Raw genomic sequence first — 23,022 nt, forward strand, 5'->3', positions numbered from 1 at the left:
AATATGTCCGCCATCTCCAATCATCTTTTGTAAATGTCTGCAGTCTTGTCTCTAGTTATCTTCTGTAGAAAGTCCATCGTCTTTAACCATCTCCTGTTGTACGTCTGGAGTCTTTAACCATCTTCTGTTGTATGTCTGCAGTCTTTAGCCGTCTCCTGTTGTATGTCTGCAGTCTCTGACTGTCTCTCGTAGTATCCCACAAGGCTCTCATCAGTTTTTGAGGCAATTCTGCAGTGTCTGTAGTCACCACACATTGGTATGAAATCCATAGTCCTGAGAATTGTGATGCTAGATTACAAAGTTATTATGTTAAAGCTCCTGCTGGATGTTATTATTGTATATAACAGTGCTACATTTCCTTGGAGAATGTTTTTTTTAATGAAATCTGCACAATCAATACACCTGCAACAGGCTGCAATGTGAGGATGAAAATATATGAACTCTTCTGCTTACAATAATTTTTTGCTGCTGACAGACTCCATATTGTATCTATTTATCCTCTGTGAAAACTAAGACCCTCTGTGAAAAGAGAATATCTATTGCTTATATGACTGTTGTAGGATTTTTTGTTGTTGCTGTAATATCCACAAATGTTATTAAGCATTATTGGTGCGATGGTTGCCATGTTTGGTAGATCCAGTTGTGTTCAATAATTTTACTTCATTCCTGGTCTTCTGTAGGGCTGCAGATCTTATAACACCGTATACAATAAATGTTATGGCAAGTTTGATGATGTTTGTAAGAGAGGCAGGACAGTAACCATGGCTCCATAATAAAACTATCATCCCCTGCCCCTATAATCTATACATTCACCTCAAACCTAATTCCAGTTATTGAGTATTCTACTTGTTTTTAAAGCATATTTATATAAATATACATTTATGTGCCAAACTGTTCCCACCAACATAATCATATTGAATCCAGGCAGTGCTGGGCCCCATAGCAGTGGTATAGACCATTCTAGCTATAGTAAAGACTTTGTAGGGAGAAAATATAACACTCAGTTTTGTAAGTAATGTTTAAAGTACACTTTACTAATACTTAAATTACATGCAGATGACCTCCTTAAACTTCAGGGTAAAGAAGTGATGTGGAGGTCAAGTGGATGAAGCACTAGGAGCTCTATGTGGGTCTCTTCAGCACAATGGATAACCCAAGAAGGGGCTTTGCAAGTTTAGTTATGCCTTGCCAATCTTGAGTTGCAGCTCTCCAAAAATCCTATGCAACTTCTGTCTTTCTGATAGTCAATAACTTCATATGAATATAAAATAATGAGGGAGAAAAGAGTGAGCAGCAGGTTTATGGAATTATCTCGATCTAGGCAAATTCTGTAGACTGGAGCTAAAAATGGTTTGGATAAAAAGTTAAACTTTTGAAAACAAATAAAATGTTGCTGGATATAGTGATGTCATATGATTTCATTTAGACTTAAAAATTTACAATTTTAAACAGTACAAACAAGCTTTGATATATATATATATATATATATATATATAGTAGATAAACTATTTTTTAATGTGGCCCAAATTGTAAAACCAGCAGCCAACTTGTATGTTGTGCAGATGGAAATGTTTGAGTTCTTAATGCTGCAAAGTATTACTTAGCCCTGACGTGCCTGCAATGTTGATGGCATCTCTAAGAAAAAGCCTTGATGGTATCTAGTTTGTATCCCAGTCTTTCCATTGCTGTGTGCCAAAGTGATTCCTATTCTTACCATGAAATGTGATGAACCCAAGAAAGACAAACTGCACTGGATGGACATTTGGCAACCAGCACATATACTAGGCTCACATACAGCTTTCATCAGTACAGAAGCAGTTGTAGGAAAAAGAAACTAGTTAAAAACTCATTTATCTGCTTCCACATTGCATGACAAGATGATAGGCACACTTAATAGATTTTCACATTAATAAAAAATATCTCATAGCTGCTACCCTCCTATCAATTTTCAGCTGTCATTTTTTCAGGCTAGGCAGGCTAGAGAATTACCCATAACATTTGATTGGTTATTAATGGCGAGGCAGAAATGCTCCTTTAATCAATCATGTTTAGTAAACAATAGATTTTTTCCAGTATGCATTTAGTTAAAAGTTAAAGTTTTATTGCCATATTTCAGTTTTTGCCCCGTAATATTCAAACCATTTGGAGCAAAAATCCAGTGCCATATTTGATTTGCAAGTGAAGTATCAATGGTCTGGCTTATAATGTGTATCTAAAACTAAAATCGTTTTAAATCGTTTTAAATAACGGCTACCATTCCCCTCCTTCCTAAAGGTTCTTTTGTCATTTAAAAGATTTCCCTTCATTTCCTGTCCTGTAAACACACCAGGAAGTTAGAAAAAAACTCTGCAAAGTGTCTGATGAAGCAGAAAACTGAAGAAGCCACTTGAAAAGCTGCAAAGCATCTTCAACATTACAATTGTTCAAATGTGACTAACTACTACTAGATCTCCAAAGTGTTCCTATTGAAGGAATTATTATTTATGTTTTTTTTGTGACAATGACCTAGACAGCAGTAAAAACAGACATTCTGATCCTCAACTACTCTATAAAAACATACAATTTTGCACTCTGTAAAAAATATGTCGTGTTATTACGTGGAAAGAAACTCCGTGAAAAAAATGTAACTCATAATAAATTTATCATGGTTCAATTATTCAGCACAAAAATCCGGCTGCCTGTTCTGTAAGTCAAGCGCCGCAGCGTAGGTTATTGTGACATAATATTGGGACAATGATACAATGTGACAATTGTGCCAGGATCCCATTATTGGCTGAGATGTATTTCAGATGATGCAGAACACTCAATGTAATCATGTGCAAAGATGAATTTTGGTTCTGTTTGAGAAACAGCTTAAATACGTTGGCTGGGGGCTGGGGGGATGCTCACTAGACACAGAGCCAAGACATCTCAGATGTTTACCCTGAAGAGACTATGACAAGATGCTGCACTGACCAGGCAGATTTCTCCTTGTATAACCCCATGGCTGGGGATGGAGAGATCCAAGATACTGATCGTATGTTTGTTTGTTGTAAGTCAAGTGAAGTCAGAACTTCATGTTTTGTTCAAGTAAGTGACATTAGCAAGCTTACCTTTAAAAAAACACTGCCAAGCCCTGATGAAGGGGGCCCTTAGAACTTCTGAAACATGTTGGCTTTTAGCCAAAGTAAATTTAGACTTTATGGTTACAATTCTGGCACTCTCCTCTTCGTAAACCTAACCCTTACTTGAGCAAAGCTATAACCTATAACAGCCAGGCAAACAGAAGGAGAGGTTAGCAATGTGTATTTCATTGTGTGTATATACACAGTGTGTCTGCTGCTGTAGTGTAGGGATCACATCATAATAATGCAGGATAAATCCCCATGTATCTGCAAAGTGTGCATGCCAACAGCTTTCAATGAAAACATAGCGTCAGCTTTTCATGTGGTTTGCTTTGGTGACTAGAGCTAAGTAAATGATGGATATTTTTTATAAGTGTGTGTTCTATAGAAAGCAAAGTATCTAATGCCTGTAATAGGGCAATCTGCAGTAAGTAAATTATAACTGATCTTCGCTGCAAACCAGAGCCTCGGCCATGTTAAAGAGATCCAGTCACCATACTATAAATTTCAATAGGATTTTATGGCTTTCTAACAGAATGCTATTTACCTAAGAAAGCCTCGCAAAAAGCACTATGACCGGTGCTGTAAACAGCAATTTTGGAAGTGCAAATCCGAGCCATCACTCGAGTGACCCTCTATAGAATTCTCCTTCACGCCTCCCCTTGGCTGCTGCATAAAAAATTATATAAAAAGAGGAGAGCAGGAGGAGCTGGGCCACTACACAATAAAATAGACGTCCCCAGAAAAACAGAAGATCATGACAAGGAGGAAGAATATTATTGTGAGGCTTGACTCCAGGAATAGTTACAATTTCTGGGTAAATGTATATTGCTGGTGAATGAAAAAGAAAAACCCTGCAAGTAGGCATTTCAAATACTTGTTTTATCAGTTCTTTTACAAAAAAATGCTTAACCAGCCCATCACTCTTCCCCCTGGTCTATATTCTTCACTGGAAGGACAGCAACAAGACCGTAGGACCAGCATGCAGCGTAGCTTAACTGATCTGGTCATCTCAAGCACCATTGAAATGCAGATAAGTAAAAAGTGAAATATAGCATTTCATGTTAAAAATTGTATTTATATAGAACCATCATCTCTTTAAGAAGCTCACAAACTTCAGGGTCTCTGAACAATAAACTTCTAGCAGGAATATACAAATAGTAGACAATCGTGTCGCATACGATTGCCCAACGCATGTCGCCCAATTTAGGCTTCCTCAGGGATACTGTACATATAGCAAGGTTGCACATACTAACTTGACAATATCTTTAACCAAGTCCTTATCCAATATATATAGGGAGACTGCAGCTGCGGTCTGTGTAACCACCCTGTCTCATTGCAAAGTGGCAGTGAAGTTTATTGTCTAGAGCCCCTGAAGGGCCTATACAGGATCTGTGCCTCCAGTCATACCAACAGCAAGAATTTATGATATGTATTATGAGAGTTAATCATTAATAAAAAAATTTTCTTGCCACAAAAACCCTTCTCTACGCTTTATTTTTCCAGTGAATAATTTGTTTTCAGCTTGTTTTTATGTCTAAAGTGTCACAACTTTTTTAAGCGTGGAGCTGATGACCCACCAAAGCAATCCATTATTCACAAGCAGGAATGTAGTTGACCCCAGTACAAAGCAATAGATTTGGTAAATGTGCTTCATTTAGCACAAGTGAACGGTTAAAGCCCCCCCCATGCACCAGCTCCATATCATAGATAAGCTGGGTTCAGGCCTGTGGGACATGCTTGGAAGAAGCTTGGAGGAGTTCATTATACTCTGAAGACAGATCGATGGGGAAGAAAATGAGTTTGTCTGCTCGGTGACGTGGAGAGCTGCCAGGGGTCGCAGGACCACAGTCAGGCCTGTCGGGTGTTCGGCAGAGCGTGCTAAGAAGACCACCACCTTCACCAAGATCAAAACAACAACAATATTTAAAGGGCGAATTACGACAACAAGTAAAATCAATCCATAAAGAGCTAAAACTAGCTTAGACAGGCATTCCACATTCCACCGTTTATTGTAATATGAACATTATACAATAAATTACAGGTGGTTATCTATGCAGGGCAGCATACTTTTTTCCACCAGATGGTGGAGCTTAGAACCAGGAATTTCTAAGAATTAAAGTGGAACTAAACCCTGGTATACTAACCTGTCTCCCTTCCGTCACGGACTCCACCATCTTCTTCCTTCTCTTCCTAGTTGTGATCCTTAGCCATCTTGATTGGCAAACTGGAGTTTATTCCTAGCTACCGCAGAGGAAGCCAGGATGTGTCACGTTTACTGGTATCACTGAACATTCAGATTTCAATGGGGTCACCACAAAGTTTTCAAACCCCAATGATGATATGCACAACTGAACATAGGCAGATTTGCTCAATTCTGTTTGCATCATTGTAGATGGCCAGCTTGGTCTGCAGTGTGAATCTAGCGCAATATAGTTCAATGGTACCACCCACTCTCCTCCCTGTTGGGGTTCCCCAAGGGTCAGTCCTTGGACCGGTTCCCTTTTCTCTGACACTGAAATCTATCTGTCCACCCCTGACTTGTCTTCCTCAGTCCTGGATAAGGTCTCATGCTGCCTGTCAGCCATCTCATCATGGATGTCTGACCGATTCCTGAAACTCAACCTGGATAAAACTCATCATCATCCCCCCCTCAAATTCCAAATCTCCCCCTGACATATATCTAACTGTTAACAACACTGGTATTTTCCCCTACCCTCATGCACGTTGACTTGGTGTCACCTTTGATTCTGCCCTCTCATTTACTCTCATATTCAGAACATTTCCAGGTCCTGTCACTTTCACCTACGCAACATCTCCAAAATCCACCCCTACCTGTCCCCAGAGACCACCAAACTCCTTGTACACGCTCTTATCATCTCTCGTGTGGACTACTGTAACCTCCTCCTCTCTGTTTTTCCACTAACCTGACTCTCTCCTCTACAATCTATTATGAATGCTGCTGCCAGACTCATCCATCCTTCCCTCCGCTCCTCTTCTGTCACATGTCTTTGCAGTTCTCTTCATTGGTTTCCATTTCACCTGAGAATCAAATTCAAGCTCCTGTGCTTTGCATTCAAATCCCTCCACAGTTCTTGTCCCACTTACATTTCTGACCTGATAGAAAGATACTCCCCTAGCTGCTCTCTTTGCTCCTACTACTGACTTACCCACTTATAACCTCATCACCTGCACAGCTCCAAGACTTTTCTAAAACTGCCCCAACTCTCTGGAATGGTCTTTCTCGTCTTATTCAGCTTGCTCCTACTTTCTGCTCATTTAAAAAAGCCCATGTTTTCAAACATGCCTACCTGTCTTCTGTCTCTTAATCCCCTCATTACTTCCCACCATTCAATATCCCCCCTCCTAATGTGTGCTGCTTCCCCACCTAGATTGTAAGCCCTGCTGGGTAGGGTCCTCTCCTCCTCCTCTGCCTGTCTGTATCCATCTGTCATTTGAAACCCCTATTTAATGTACATCCCTGTGTAATATGTTGGCGCTATATAAATACTATTGATTATTATTATTGTAATAATAATAGGAGACTGAGGCTGATGACACAGGAAGCTGCATTGCTGAACCAGAAAAAATGTACCATCTGTCTGGCACTGCTGACAAATAAGTCACAAAAATGATTTAACAGAATTACAAATCCCTGTATAACAGTAAACATTTTATCTGCATATTATGTTATTTGCTTGCCTTTCAGAAAAATCTGCTTCATACACCTAATCAGGTTATCATGCCCAGAATGACAGGTACACTTTAAACAGTAATTTGCAATGCTGATTTGCCTGGCTGATTTGTATAAAATCAAGAAACAAGTTTGAAAATCCTCGGTGGCAGGAAGTGCGTCTTAGCGTGCTTTAATGTGACTCCGATTACACCTTCGGCACTCCGTTTTTCCTCCACGACTGATTAATCAAGATCATAGTTGGAGCAATATGACTAAGTGGATAATTATTTCCCTTAACGTAATTACAGATTCAGTGATGCATCACCTGGCAGGAGTCGCTTTGTTGTCACACAGGTACAATAGGTTGTCACGTCAATGCGATCTGTAGCGCTTTACTGTAGAGTTTTTTGGGGGAATGTTTAAGGAGTTTGCCCAGTGACAACCAATGAAATTTAATGAGCCCTATGTGGTCACCTAGCAAAATGAATTCTGATTGGTTTGTCATAGGTTTACTCAAGCAGAAAGTGGACTTTCAGTAACATGCCTTTCCCAATATACAGCAAAATTTTCAGCTTGCAGAAAAGCTCAACCTTTCATAATTCAAAACCTGTCTCAGAGCTCCAGTCTGTGCTTTCCCTTGTGCTAAGATGATTGTACGTTAGCAAGATGGTGGGGAAGGGAAGTGACTTTGGAAAGCTAATCAACCAACATGGAGGTAGCTTGAAGGTCCGTGGTGTAAGGTATGGCACCTTTCAGACTTGCGATTGCAAACCACTTATTTTATCTTTATTTTATTATCAGGAAGTTGATGTGTAAAAGGAAGCAACAACTTTCAACCACTGTAAGCTTGGGTTGCAGGCAGTTGTATTCAGTTCAACAGAAGTGGCTGCCAGCTCATGGAAGTGGCTGGGCAGCCATGGGCAACATGTTATACTAAGCACAACTGCACCACAACCACCTGCACAGATTGCTTTCCAACCATTCCCAATCAGCTGAATGGATCAACTGAACCTGCGGCAGACCACTACAGCCAATCACAGGTCTGAAATAAGCCTTGGACTTAAACAGTATATGAGGGTAGGGGGGACTACCAATAATAATTACGTTTTTAGTTAGTTTAGTGTGCAATTATGAGCATTATTGTGAAGTACCATTTTCTTACAAATATTCCAGTTTAGTGGTTCTGCACAATACGCAAGCCCTACCACTTCTTTCTGGACAGTTCTGAGCTGCCTGAAAACACTGTATTCTTTTTATTTGAGTCTTTCAGCAGGGATGCTCATTGCAATAATCGATACAAAAATGGGGAACATTTCAGAAATCTATTTTACCATAAATGCAATACATTATTCTATAGTACAGGAAGCAGTGAAGGTCACAAAATAATTTATATCTGAGTAGTACAATAATGATTCAGGATGCATGCTCAGTACTTTCAGTATATTCCTGCTATGAAGGTGTGTGTGGTGTACATCTACTTTTACTGGTCCTTTCCTTGGTGTATGGTCATCACAGCGGTCAGCTGGGAAAATCCTCACACATTTGCCTCTGATTCATTATAGTCTCACAATGGCTTCTTTATCGCATGAGGAATTCCACACTTTGCTACAGAGTGAGAAACACAACCTGTGTGTGGGCAGCTGGAACATCTAAGTGTTTCTAAACAAAATCTACCATACATTGTTTTAAAACGGAAGTAAGCTTTAATGTTTTTTCGAAAAACTGTATTTTATATTTGTTCTATATAAATATTTGTGTAAGAAGTATGCTAGAGAGTAGAATGACAGAGAAATAAGCTTATCAGTCTGGTGCTTCATGTAAGTGGTACTGCAATGCAAAAGTGAAAAATCAGGTACCTTCATACGCCAGACAGGGCTGTGTTGTTTGTCAATGGTACCTAAATCACAAAACTGCATGGATAGAAATACAAATCCTTCCGCAGGTAAACAGTTCCCATTTATGTATTTAGCTGTTTGCTTTGAGTTCAGCTTTATTAGAATCCCTCTTTATTAGAATCAATTATGTTTTATTTCCATAAGTCACTTTGGAACTTTACTCATAGTACTATACTCATAGTATTATACATACTGTAAAATAAATGTTCTTGAAAACAATGTACTGCTTTTACACATAAAAATCCAATCTATTGCATTCAATACAGTTATTTTGTATTGAATGCAATACAAATGGATTTTGAATTTCCCGCCCTGCCAGGCCGGGACGTACACACGCACCGACGTCACTGGGAACTCCCCCTGTGTCTCATCGGATGCAGAAGCATCCAATGGTTTCAGTATTTTGTATGCACTCTTGTTTTAACAGATTTTTGTGTTTTTTATTTAAAGTTTATTACATTTATTAAATATTGGACATATTTTGGTGAGATATGCCTGAGAATTATAGGCCTACAATGTAAAAAAAAATTTTCATAAAAGACAATGTACCGCTTTTATACGTATAAATATGGACAGAAATGAACTGCCCAGGATCTTAACTCATTTTCAACTTCCACTTTCCACACTATTGTGTCTTTAAAGCAGAAAAGACAAAATCTGTTCTAAGATATATTATGGCACAATTAAGCCACATTTATCTGTACACAGTTCCCAAATGTCTTCAATACTCCTTCTCAGTATCTGACGCATGACACTGTCAGAGGTCCAGCCGGATAAAGGCATTGACCTAATCATTCAGTATTGTTTTCTGACTAATTTTACTTTTCATTTCAACAGACATCATGGCACAGGCATTTAAGGACAAGTGCACAATGTACAAAGTTTTCATCAGCCTTTCATTTTTCTTTATTCTGAAACCCAATGCATTTATAACAATGAGTTTTCTTACCTTGAGATTTTGGTGGTTTAGTGATCTTTCCACAGGGCTTGGACAGGGTGACGGTTTTCTGGCACTCTGCGTTGTGGAGGGCTCTCTTCAGACTTCCATTCCTTGTCTTTACCCCAGTCTCTGGGTCGCACTCCCCCCACTCCTGGAACTGGTATTTGCACTCGGCTAGGAGGGGAATAAAACATTTGGTTTTTAATGTGACCAAGCCTTAGTAAAAAAAAAATAAATAAATAATTGAGATAAATTTTGGTCGCTTTTCAGGGTACTATGTACATCTTCAGTTTCTTGCTGAATAAAAAGACACTTTTAAGTAGTCACAGACTCCATTGACCTCATATTTAGTTCCTGTTCTCTAACGTGTTTTGCCCCACCCAGGTCATAGAGATGCCCCATAGTAAACTCAATTCACACCTTTTCATTGTGTTTTCTGATGAATTTCCACATGGATTTAAAGTAGACTTTGTAGTGACACTTTACATAAATAATAAAATATACAGTAACAGTTTAATTTTAAAAATTATAATTTAAAGCTATCATTTAGATCCATTGCAGTGACTTTGCCATGCTGAGATGTTCTCAATACTCTGCTACAGGGTGGATAAACCATTTCTTCAGTCTCCTTTTCTACAGTGATCAGACTTTAGGATTGCAACTTTATAGCAAACTACAAGGCAAGAGACTGCCATGAACCACACAGGCACCATATAACTGTATTATCTGTAAACCAGCCCAGGGAAATACAAATTTATGCAACTTTTTTTTTTAAGGCAATTTGTTGAAACAGTGAATTTGTTTTCCTTTGTGCTTGTATTGTTTTGTGTAAAACCTCCTACCTTGTGTACCTTGCTTTAGAAAAGGGGTATACATTTATAAAAAGTTTTAAAGTTATAAAAAGACAAAAATACATATACTAATACAGTTTCTAGATTGTAAGCTCTTTGGGGCAGGGTCCTTCCTTCCTCCTGTGTCACTGTCTGTATCTGTCTGTCATTTCCAATCCCTATTTAATGTACAGCACTTAATTTTCATTTAAACAATCCTACAGATAAAGGCGTTATACCTTGAATCAAATCACAAGAGGAATTTGGACATAGATGCAATGGTTCACTGTGAGCAAAAGCAAGTACTGGCACTTAAAACATGTATGGCCCCCTTTAGCAAAAAAAAATAAAAAAAAACATTTTAGTTTTTTTTGATTTAACTATGTCTGACATTGACTTGATGACATTTTTGTTACCACTACGCTATGCAAAAATGCTTCAGTTACAATTTGGTTTTGGGTTTCTCTTTTTATTTGGATTTAATAAAAAGGCTTTGACTAGGCTAATTCATTACCCTCTATTTCTTCTTTTCTTCCCACTTCAACTTTTGAACAGATTGCCTCACATTCTCTTAAAGCACAGATCCTGCACAGACCCTGAATTACAAAGCAACTCCAAACCATAACATTCCCATCACCTTATTCTAAGCCACTATGAGGTTCTTCTGATCTGCTTCTCCTGTCTTCTGTTTGCATTCTATCCTCTATCCATCATTTCATATTAATACAGAAGAATTGATCAGTAAAGGTTTTTTTCCTAGCACACCTTCTACACAGGTTGAATTGGTACGATGTCAAATGGTAGATCCATGCACTTTAACTCCAACTATTGCAAGAGTTATGTGCAGATTGGAGAATCTTGAAGATGCATTTTGGCATCAGTCTGTTTAATTATTTTCCTATTTTAGATTATGAGAATCAAAATACTCTATCAATTTTCAGTGTATTTGTTTAACCTCTTTAGCGGTATGCATACTAAATATTTTTAAATGTAAAAGCGGTACATTAAAAATACTTAGTATTTTAAATTTCCCGACTGATCCCGCCTTCCAGCTGAATGATTTCGCCCCCAGCCACATGCTCGCGAGCGGATGCCCGGCTGACATCTGCTTCCTCTGGCCTCGTGTCCCCAACATTCACACGCCGGGACGCAGATGCCGCAGATACCAGGTAAGCCCTTTAAACTCCCTGGCAGTTCCGCTCAGGGGTTTCCGCTTTTGGAATAGATAATTCACCCCGGACCACACTTGAGATTACCCCTAAGGTAGTATATTACCTTTATCTGTAGGCTTTGTGTGAAAGACCTAATGTTTACTTGTTCAAATATGCTACAAAGACTCAATAATTTCCATTTGGTGCACTTACTTTTTTTTTACATTATTGTAGGTAGATTAAACTAAAGATGTAATTAGTATCTTGACCGCTTACCTCCAAATTGCTTCTTCCAGTTACATGGGATTTTACATTTCTGGGTTTTTGTGTTCTGTTTACATTCTTTTCCTGATCGTTTTCCCTCCCGCACTCCAATACCACAGTCACCGCTGGTAGGGACACAAACGCTCCACTGCCATTCACCACAATCTGACTTCTTGGCCTTCTTCTCTGTAAAATGGAAAATCATTTTACTTCAATGAGCAGAACATATTTCAATAATACCTTAAATAATTAATCAAATAATTATCTAATCCACTTCAGTAGAAGGACAACTAAAATGTGTTTGTTATGAGAAAACTATTTTAATTTTGTTTGAAAATATAAATAAGAATTACCACATTCTTTTTAAAGATTGCAATTGAAGACCAGGCAGAAATTAAACAACAAATAACACAGTTAATGTGTTTATTCATATCATATAAATGCACTTACAAGTATCTGACTTAGACTTTAATGCCAGCTGAAGCAGCATTCTGGTAGAGAGGGGTATAACTATGGGCCGGTCAGGCTCTGTTGGCTCCGTTGCATGCAGAAGCAACATGTTAACAGGAGGTAAGGGAAGAGTTATAATTCACTAGTTTGCTGTCTCTGCCATTGTCCAGTCACAGTTTTGGGGCAGGAAGGTGACCAAGCTATATTGTTTACCTGCAGTAGAGAAAACTCAGGTCAGCAACTTAGCTGTCCTATAGAAATCTCAGGACTGGCCTAATAGGGATGCAAATCATTTGACTTTTTAAACTGCTCCTATATTTGTGTGTTTTACGTACTTGCTTAGTTCAGTTTTACAACTAAATTCAAGGCCCTCCCTAACCTACCTATACCTAATTACTGACACAGAAAAAAATCACCTAAAAGGCATTTACATTCCCTTAAACTCATGGTCATGTGACATTTTAGTCCTCTCCGGGGTGAAGTGTTCACTCTTTATCTGTATACTGCAAACTTTTTCTTTGCTAATTTCTGGAGACATTAAGAAAAGACATAAAAACTATTTAATTGGCAAAACTCTGATTATTGGGTATAAAAGGATCTTTATAAAAGTTATGGTATCACTCTGCACAGTTCATGGGTGTTTATCTATATGACTTCAGCTGTTAATTTTATGTTTATTGGTCAACCCAGATAGGAAAAGAGAGGAACAATCATGCAAGATAAAATATTTAAATTATTTATTAAAATAACAATTCTATGTCTTTTTTTTAACCTCGGAAGGAGAAAATTATTATCAGAGAAAATCATTAACAGTTAACTCTACCACACTCAACTTAAAGAATTGACCCCGTCAATGAAAATGAAAACATATTTCCAAACTTCTTCAGATATGAAAGAGGAACATATTATAGCACATAACATATTGGCAAATGGTTATGAGACTTGATGAGGAAGCAGAGGTAGCCTGGCTCCATGATATTGTATCATGTTCTCTGTATTCATCTCTCCACTGTGCGTAGGATAATAAATTAATCAGGCAGTCCACAAGGGCCAAAGCTTGGCTGAAAAGTTGCCCCCCCCTTTATGCAGCTCATGAAGAAAGAATGCACATACATTGATTGATTAAACACACAAGTTCTTTTTAAACTTCTCTTTTCCTTTATACAGGGATTTTAAAAACATATATAAATTTAGGTTATTCGGGAGAAAAAAAACGTTTAACTTTCAATAGACATTTATGTTAACTCCAAAACAAGAATGGGGAAAAATATTTCAATGGGGACACCTCTTTTACCAAAGTTTCCCAATGAGACATGGAAAGCAAAAAAAAAAAATATTTACACATGAACTAAACCTCCTCTACGTACTTCATGGGCAGGCGAAATTTGTTTACAGGCCTCCCTAAGTAACACCCACAAGTATTTCTCACCAAGACGTAAAGAAATAGATTCTAATGAATGAAAGGCCAGGGACCCTAATGCTACAGAAGAGGAGGTGGTGCAAGGCATAGGTAAGGCTGGATTTCAGATTTAAAACACATATTGACCTCTTCTCAAGGTTTACCTTGTTTATCTTTCTTTGCAGAGTCTGTTCCAAGAACTGTGAGCACCAATAGGAATGCCAGGAGGGCCAGCATGAATATCCCATGGTGGTGATGCATCCTGAAAAGCAGAGATGGTGACACATTTAAACTTTGTAACATATTGCTAACACATTTTACCTATATAGACCAAAAACTTCACGCCTCAAACTTTGTGTAATAAAATTTTACCACTGATAGAAAAAAGCATGTAAAAGTAAACAATATTTTAGGGCTATTGGCTATAGTTGACTAAGACATTTCCATGAATCAAAACATTTGGAAATGCCTCTAGAACTTACAATGGTCATATGGGACACTATTGGCAACTATTTATCCATCTATTTGAAAGTAAATCCAACCCCAACTACTAAAAGTTCATGTTAATGTGATCACCTAGAGACTCTTTCCGCCTTCAGGGATACATGTTACAGGGAAACATTGCAAAGGCACAGCCGTTATACGGGGGTGTGTTGCCTGAACAAGGACCTTCACAGCAGGATCACAAAGTATTATTTTAACGAATGCCTCAGATTTTGGAAACATAATTACAGAAACAGCTTTTGTAATTTACACTTACATTTTAATGCAGACATTTTAATGATTATTTAGACTTGAAATAAAAGCTGCAGTCATATGCAAGTCCCTGAGGTTCAGAGTTTGGCTCACAGTCACTTCCGTCCTCCATCTTGCACTGATACTTTATAATAATTACTCAAGTGTAGCTAATGGTCTTCCCAGCCTCAAGATAACCGTAAATCCAATAGTTCTTTATGTGGTCATTGATCGGGCAAATTAAATAGCATTCAACGCACTCAGAATGTACAATTAGGAAAATGTTTGAAATGGATTTTAAAAAGAAATAAGGCTCTTCTTTTGCTTTCAGTGCAATCACTACAATTGCTCATGAGAAAATTAGGATAAACGTAGATGAGGACACAGTAATCTATTCTCAATAATGCTGAATTGATTTATTTAAGGTGATTTTATTTTAGACAGCACAACTGGCCAAGAATTGGTCTACTGATGGAGGAGGAAGCACAGGTTAAGTAAAAGAGAATGGATGACGTGTGGATAAAGGTGATGCATATTGTTTCAGGAGTTAAGGAAGACCTGTCATTAATGGAGATATGTTTAAAAATAATACCTTTTACAGGTACCCTCAAATAGTGTATATAATATACTCATGATGGTAATGACTCAATGATGGCAATTGTAATAGCATGATACAGGTAGTCCCCGAGCAAAGGACATCTGAAATACGGACGACTCCTAGATACGAACGAACGGGGCTTCCCTGCTTGTTCGGGTGCAGGACAGAGGCTTGATGGGGAGGAGGGGGGTGGTGGTTTGCATGACTTGCAGAAGAAATCTTTTGCTAAACACAGCTGAGACTGAGCTCTTCTGCAAGCTCTTGCAACTTCAATGACCAAGACAAACTCTGCAGTTTGCATATCAAAGCACAGCTTGCTCCAGAAGTTAATGAATGTCTAGGCTCCATAAAGTTTTTTTTTGTAAAGTTTTTTGCTTTGTTTGTGATTAACTCACAGTGAGGATTTTATACAGTAACTGACACCACTCTGCCTAATAATATGTTGAGACAAACATCTGTCCTAATTGCATTTATTAAAATAATGTACCTGTTCCCACTTACATACAAATTCAACTTAATGTAGTAATGTCATATTTAAACGAGGGACTACCTGTACTTTGAATTCCCAACTTTTGCTAGCAATGTAAGCCTTAGCACAATGCTTTATATTGTCAGGTCTTGCCCAAGTTGAGATAATCATATGCATATTTAATATTATATGTATTTACAAACAAAAGTATACAGATTGCCATGTACCACATAACCATGCCTTTATTTTACTTCCCCATAATTCTTTACCTTCAAAGAGCTACAAATACATTCCTGCAATTGAAACATTTAATAAATATTATAACACACTGTGCTTTCCTGTAAATGACATTAGGACAATGGAAAACCTCAAGTTTTAGGAGAATGGCAGATAAATTCCAGAGGGCATTGTTCTAATAGAAAAGTTTTTAAGTTCTCCATATTACAGACATGGAGCCAGAACAAACATCCACTCAGCTAGTAGAGAATCTAGGACCTTACCCTTCTCATCCTTATGCTTTCCCACTACCCTATTTTTTAGTGCATTTTCATTGAAGTTGTCAGAGACAGGCAACATTATAAAAACAGATCTGGTACATTGAGTCATGGAAAGGGTTGAAAAAAGGCAATACCTGTGAGCAATTTGGTATATGGGGCAGTGTGGGAAAATCAGAAAAGAGCAAAGGTTAGGGCAAAAAGTAGAAAAGGAAAAAAAAAAACAGAAAACGGGGTGGGGGTAAGGAGAGGGAGATAGAGGGGGAATAGTACTAAAAAGTGAACAATGCTGTAATAAGGCTCTCCAGAATTTAAATAGAAACCTAGCATTAACGGTGTTGGCAGAACATATTCAGCCCAGGAAGACAAGACCAGAAGGTAAACTTGTCAAGTATGTCATACTAAAGGAGAGATAACTTTTTATAAAACATGATGACTATGATTCTATTTTTGAATTCGACAAAGGGCAATCTAGGTGATTTCCAGCCACCCCCACTACTTTTTCCAGACATATTTATACAAAATATAAGGCTACTTTGAATATTCTGCTTTGCTGCTTTAACAGTAATATTGAAACTTACCCTTCTCTTATATCTTCTATTACCCTAGTTTGGCCACTCAAGTTTCTATCCTAAATTTAAAAAAAGGTGAGAAAAACAGTATACAATCTGTTATCAAATTTACTATAAAAATAATGTTAATTATATCAAAGTGTATCTAGAGCCAAAATGTGGAGTTTGTTTTAAATAAAAGTAGAATAGAACGGTTAGGGTTCCATTACAGAGACAAATTGTGAATGTGGTGGTAGCAGTAGCCATGAAAGATCTTCTTTATGATCTTACAGGTAATAAAATTGTTTGTTTAAAAAGGAAGTTGGAGGCCTTCCGGTTCTTTAGAATCCAAAAGTAAGTAAAATAGCTATAACCTAATTGGATTTTTACTTAAGAGAAAACTCCATTTTCTCATGCTAGAAAAGTACAACCACAGACACCACTTGTTCTGTCTGGACCAGCTTATCTCAACCTTTTTACCAAGGGGACATGGACTTTCAGGTCTTGAGGAACCCCTACTATAATTATTGTATCCACGGTGTGTTAGCATGGTAGTCAGTTGGAAGAATGCCTCTTACATTGCTGGTTAGTGGAAGAATGTCAGATAGCCAAAATGATCATTAGTGTCACTTAAACTGATTTAAAATACACAAAGTGCTCATTGCCTAAGGAACCAGTAGAATTCTCTAAAAGTACCTTAGCGTTCCACAGAACCCAGATGGAGAAACCCTTGTCTAGATATTTGCACTGAGCAGCAGCAGAATATGTGATACTTGTTGATTCATATTCCAATATAAGCTATAGTTGACTGTAAACAATACACATACAGTATACTGTATAGCCCACAGGTAGGCTTTTGCTGCTTCTGCAGGCCAAATTGTTTGTGTGAATGTTTTTCTTTTACAGATTTAAAAATGTATCTTAAGCAACGAAAAAAAATTAGGGGCTGGGGAGTTCTTATACTTGCGAATTGTCACTTTCATGGATTTAATAGCACCAACATATTACAGAGTTCATTGTCATGTTACTAACTGTTCCTCAGAGGAGCTTACAATCTAATGCCCCTACCATGATCATATGTTATTAACACAGTGTAAGGTCAATTTTCCAAACATTATGAGGGAAAAACCTACAAACATCATTCAGAAAGTCTTGTGGGCAAGATTCCAATCTGGTAGCCTGTGCAGGAAGGCCAGCATGCCCACAGTGTAATATTTTTAAAGACAGAAAGAATAAGATTGATGTAATAATAATCTTGCTTCATGCAGTCTGTACCTTCCAGAATCCTCTGCACTGCTTGACATCCATGGACAGAAAAAAGTAAGATCTGGCCCAGAGATTAATCGGCCCCTTTGCTGGACATTAATTCAGGCTATGTTATGACAAACGTTTGCTTCTCCAGGGGCAAGCGGCGGAACACAGAAAGAGAGAGCGTGCGAGCTTGGAGGGAGATAAGTGACTGTGCCTGCATCTGACGAGTCACATTAAATCAATAGAGTGTTTCATTTTCATTATTGATCAATCATGCCAAAGGAAAAAAACATTTAGGAACAAAGGCAGCCATTGTATATGTCAATGGAGCATATCTGCTCACAGGTCAAAGACAAGGCCTCTGTCATGATTTCTGACCCTCAGAGTCTCTGGGTTTACCTGGTTAATGGTGGAGTGATCACCTCACGGCATTTATTATAAATCCTAACCACAGCAGTGGAAAACAATCACAGAGCTATGCAAGGAAGAAAATGGCACTGTATCCAAATACCAAACTAAAGCCGGAAAAGTTAAAACAGCACTTAGGTTCTATGTTGATGTCTGTATCTTCATTGCTTCATTGGAGAAACTCATTCTTCTTATTTTGTAAGATGTGGGATAGATGTAAACAGCCACAAAGACTCTCAGAGCTGATGAAGCATTACAATAGGAATCTTTATATAGGTAATTGCTTGACACTCCAATAGCGGACAGTTCACATAATATAAAGTTTCCTTGAACATTTTTACTGTTTACAGAAACAAACTATATAACTATATCAATCACAATTTCAGAAAAGGTCACCTTATTCCGAGAAAGAGTTTCTTTTTCTTTATTCTTGTAGCCTGCAATTATAATTTGCTTACTGGTGCTCCTCTTTCTACTGGAGGCTGGGAGATGATAGGCCAAAGTCTTCACCAAAAACTGCAGATTCATTTCTCAGGGGCAGTTTTACACTAAATGAATCCCTGGAGAAAATATGAAGTATGGGGCCCTAAATGCACAACATTCCAGCTCCCTACATTCCTGGTCATCCCCCCCCCCCCCCATAAAACCAACTCTTTAAGTTCTATAAGTATGCATGGCAACCCCATTCCTTGGAAATGCTGATTCCAGATTAGGGTTCAAACATCGCCCAGCTCCCTGCATCCCCCCTATAAGTTGATGAGCTGGGGGCCATAGATCACTGATTGCTGGATAACTCTAAAGAATTTTACTCTTTCCTACAAAACTTCAATGAACTGAAAACTTTCCAGCATTGGAAGGAGTTATCATTCATCAGCCAGTTAATTAAAAGAATTCTCAGGTCGCAATTAGCAGGTATTTTGCTGAATGATCACCGTGCGCCAGTCATCTCTGACATGACGGCTCTCTGAAGTGAGGAATTACATAAGCACGTGGGGAGAAAATTTGGTATAAACCTGTTAACAGAGACAGGCACAATGTGAGGCTGATGCGCTGAGATTCAATTTAGCCCCACTCTACTCATTTCCGAACAATTATAATTGCTTGTTAGGTGTCGTTAAAATCTGAAAGTATATTCAGCTCTGTGCTGTGACTGATGAAATTAAGTGTATGTTATTTCAACTTTTTTTTTATAACTTTTTAGATGTATTCTACTGTACACAAGTATTAAATAAAAAAAAAAATCATGAAAACAAGCATTTCTAAATGAACTCCAGTCAAACAGATAAATACAGCCAAAAATATATACAAAGTGAATTGTTAATTCTTAAAGGATTAGTATTTCTACTCATTCTGATCTATTGAGAATGGAGGGGGGGGGAGCACCAGCGAGCATCACCCTGCTGTGTTCTCCTCCATATATATGCACAGCGGTTGCTCCTGATCAGTTGTTCATGAATCCACCATGGCAGATTCATAATCGACATTGGAGTACCACTGCGCACATGTCAGATTTTAACCTAAGATCATGGCCGTTCCCTTGATGACGAGGGAATCTTCTAATATGTGTATGTGGTTTTAGACAGCTCCACCATTAAACACAGCCATGGAAGGACGGGATACTTAACGTTCCTTTGTCACAGATAGGTAATACTGTCCTTTCCCCCTCCCTTTAAAATGAGAAGCAAGCGACTGATGAGCTCATCTTTTTGCCACCATGCCCTCCCCTCATATCAGCACACTCCTTGTTAGCACATAATTACTACAGAATACCTGATTGTATCCATGTGCTGATTCTTCCTCCCCTAATATCACCTTACCTGTGCAGGGGTTGCTAGGGGCTAATACGACTATTGCAGATATTTATGCTGCATGCATTTTAAAAATACATTTACTTATATATTAATGGATATGAAGCTCCATGAATTTGTACCTTTTATATATGTTTGGTACTCATCTATAATTATAACTAAAATTAGTGAGAGTCTGCCCTTTACTGTATGTGCACTGTTCCGTACAAAGGTTCTGACCCACAGTAGCCCCTGTGCAACATATCCCAATGGGTTGTCCTTATGTGCAACTGGTAATAAATAGCATTGCCTGTACTTGCAAGCTTTGTATTATTTGTATAAATTTTTAAAGAAGGGTTTTAAATGTTTTTGTGGCAGTTAGCAATAGGCTAAGTTGCTTTTACATGCAGCAGCCCCAATACAGATTGAATGGGGGTAATAATGAGGTTCTGTACCACTAACTGCCACCTGCTGTCAAATATGCAGACTCTGGTTCTTTAAGAACTGTATCTTAAATAAACTTATAAACAAAAGAAGCAATTTAAAAGTCAAGAAACAGTCAAAATATCTGCAATCAAAAAAAGTTTAAAAACATATGATGAAAAGGTGATGTGTCATATGGTTCCCAACCATCCCAACCAGAACTGCTAATTTTGCTGGACAGCTTAGCCTGGTAAAGGAAATGAGACTATGGGGAATCTACTGCCAGGATCAACAGGTAATAAAGTATATTACAAAGAAAACAAACAGCAGTAATGCTATTCACAGACTGTATCACAAATGTCCTTTTTGATTTTGAGTTCCACCCTGACTGTGAAATGTATTTTCTCATCATCATCAAACAGCACTAAGTTAACGACTTTTTGCATCCTCCTCCTAACGAGCGTAGTAATGATGGCGGAGTCCTCAGGCAGACCCTGCTGAAGATGGCAGGGGGTATCATCAGTGCTTTTCCTTGGCCTCCTTCCTACACTACCTCTGGGGCCTGTTCTATGCCAGGCTTGCGTGGTAGTTCCAGTTCCCCCAGGATACGCGTCTCTTTAGCTCTGTGGAAACACAGGCGCCTATTTTTAGACTCCCTTAATGAGCCCGCCAGCACCTCCTCTCCGCCCGGGGTCACATCTGCTTGTTAATGAGCCCCAAACAAATTAACGATTCAACAACAAGTCCTAGATAAAGACAAGTGTGCACCCCGAGGGATCCAGAAAGGAGGGCAGGCTTACCCTGAGAGATGGCAGAATGAAATCTCAATGTTCTAATAACTCGGCTCTTCCCACCGCAGAGTGTCAGAATTCATATACAGCGCTGCGTAATATGTTGGCGCTATATAAATCCTGTTTATTAATAATAATAATAATAATAATAATAATAATAGAATGATTGTACTGCTCTCCTTTGTTCCAGGATTATCTAAAATATTGTAGGAAAGCTTTAGTGTAGTTCTGATGTTACTTATAGCAACCAGAGACACTGCGACATCGCTGACCCAAAGAACCAGGGCTGCCTTCCTAAACTCAAAAAGTTGAAACTTGAAGTTTTCTTTTAATGTTGTCATAGGACTCATTTTAAAGTCGCCATTGCTACGGCATCCTAAGGAAGCCTGTCAGGCTCTCATGCTTTTTGTTTGTGGATCGAGAAACTAACCTAGCTAAAACATGATCATGATAAAGTAGAACTCCAGACAAAAATAACAGCATAACAAAAAACAACCCATTATAAGACATAATCATTTAAAAAAACAGAAAATCTTCTTTTAACTCAGATATTTACTCTGCAGAACTTTTCTTCTGCTGTTAGATGCACTCAGTATGCTGGATGGACTGGATCAGGGGCAACTTTTTATTGGTGAAAGGTGAATCTATTTTGCAAAATCATACTGTTGCTATATATTGTGACACATCAGAAATGTATTCACACAAACATGTCAAGACTTTGAAATCACCAGGTTAACCTGTGGTATTGCTACATTGTATCCATAGCATTTCAATAATAAAAAGGCCCCATGTCAGGGAGAGGGCTGCCGGTGTCACACTACGGATGCATTGCCACTCATCTGTTCCTATGACCTCAACCCCTTTGCTGGTTGAACCAGAGTGGTGTCCCCCCATTGCTGATCCCTCACTATCTGGACTGGGGAGGAAGATTGGGCAACATTTGGGGTGTGGAAGCGATGCCACAGGTCTTTTTTATTAATCATGTTGATGTCAAATTGCTGCCAGCAACCAAAATATTATTGTGATATGACCCACAAACTGACATGGTAAAGGAAGGTATAGAAAAACATTTTAATATTTTTTTTTACATTTTTACCCATGACTTGTGTATCCTGTTATATATTATTTTTTTACTGTTACTTGAAAATGCCCTGAAATAAACTTAAAATGAATTTCTAGGAACACTACAATATGATTACATCCGTAGCATCTGTGTGCTTGTGGGCAGATTAATATGATTTATACTGGGGACTAGAGATGTAAAATGAGATTCACAATATGGGACATTTTGCCAATCATATTCTTCCTGTTACGTTGTTGCCCACCCAGAAGGAGTACAGACTGGAACCTGATTGGTTGACTGTTTCTTTTAGTTATGTAGATGATCCTATCACTTGAAGCTACAAGGTCAATCTATAACAACCAATAAGATTTTTCAACTTGGGCAAATTACAGAGTACACCAGAATCTACAGAGGACACCAAACTCAGAGCTTTTTGCTTCTGGGGGTCCTCTGTCTCCTTAATAAAGGGGACCTATCAGAAAACATTTAAAAGATAAAGGAGCTCTTGATGAACATGCTTCATTATGCCTCTTCCTTCTCCAAATACTCATTGTGTGGGGAGTAAATAGCAGGCTTCTCCGAGGCCTTTGGAAAGGATGACGAATCTGATTTTCATTTCAAGCGATACAAAGGAAGTAGATGCTGGAAAGACTTTTCTTTCTTTCACACTAGAAAAGTTCCGGTCTAATTTTTTTTTTGTAGTTCATAATCGCTGGGCAGTTTAGATCTCCAGAGATAACATG

At 38.3% G+C, this 23,022-nt stretch overlaps 1 protein-coding gene across 3 annotated transcripts in view; it reads right to left on the minus strand.

Moving 5' to 3' along the window:
- Positions 1-23,022, minus strand: part of PTN (pleiotrophin) — a 43,823-nt gene that overhangs the window by 8,796 nt on the left and 12,005 nt on the right. The window contains exons 1-5 of one of the 3 annotated variants that reach the window (XM_072400183.1): positions 17,832-17,879; positions 16,587-16,636; positions 13,874-13,971; positions 11,873-12,046; positions 9,625-9,789 (exon numbers count right to left, since the gene is read on the minus strand). In XM_072400183.1, the coding sequence (XP_072256284.1) occupies positions 9,625-9,789; positions 11,873-12,046; positions 13,874-13,971; positions 16,587-16,636; positions 17,832-17,864 (520 nt within the window). In that variant the 5' untranslated portion in view covers positions 17,865-17,879. Of the gene's footprint in view, positions 1-9,624; positions 9,790-11,872; positions 12,047-13,873; positions 13,972-16,586; positions 16,637-17,831; positions 17,880-23,022 lie in introns of those variants that run through there. The other 2 variants (XM_072400186.1, XM_072400185.1) reach the window with 2 other exon arrangements.

This window comes from Pyxicephalus adspersus, chromosome 2 (genome assembly GCF_032062135.1).
Source record: "Pyxicephalus adspersus chromosome 2, UCB_Pads_2.0, whole genome shotgun sequence".
Taxonomy (NCBI): domain Eukaryota; kingdom Metazoa; phylum Chordata; class Amphibia; order Anura; family Pyxicephalidae; genus Pyxicephalus; species Pyxicephalus adspersus.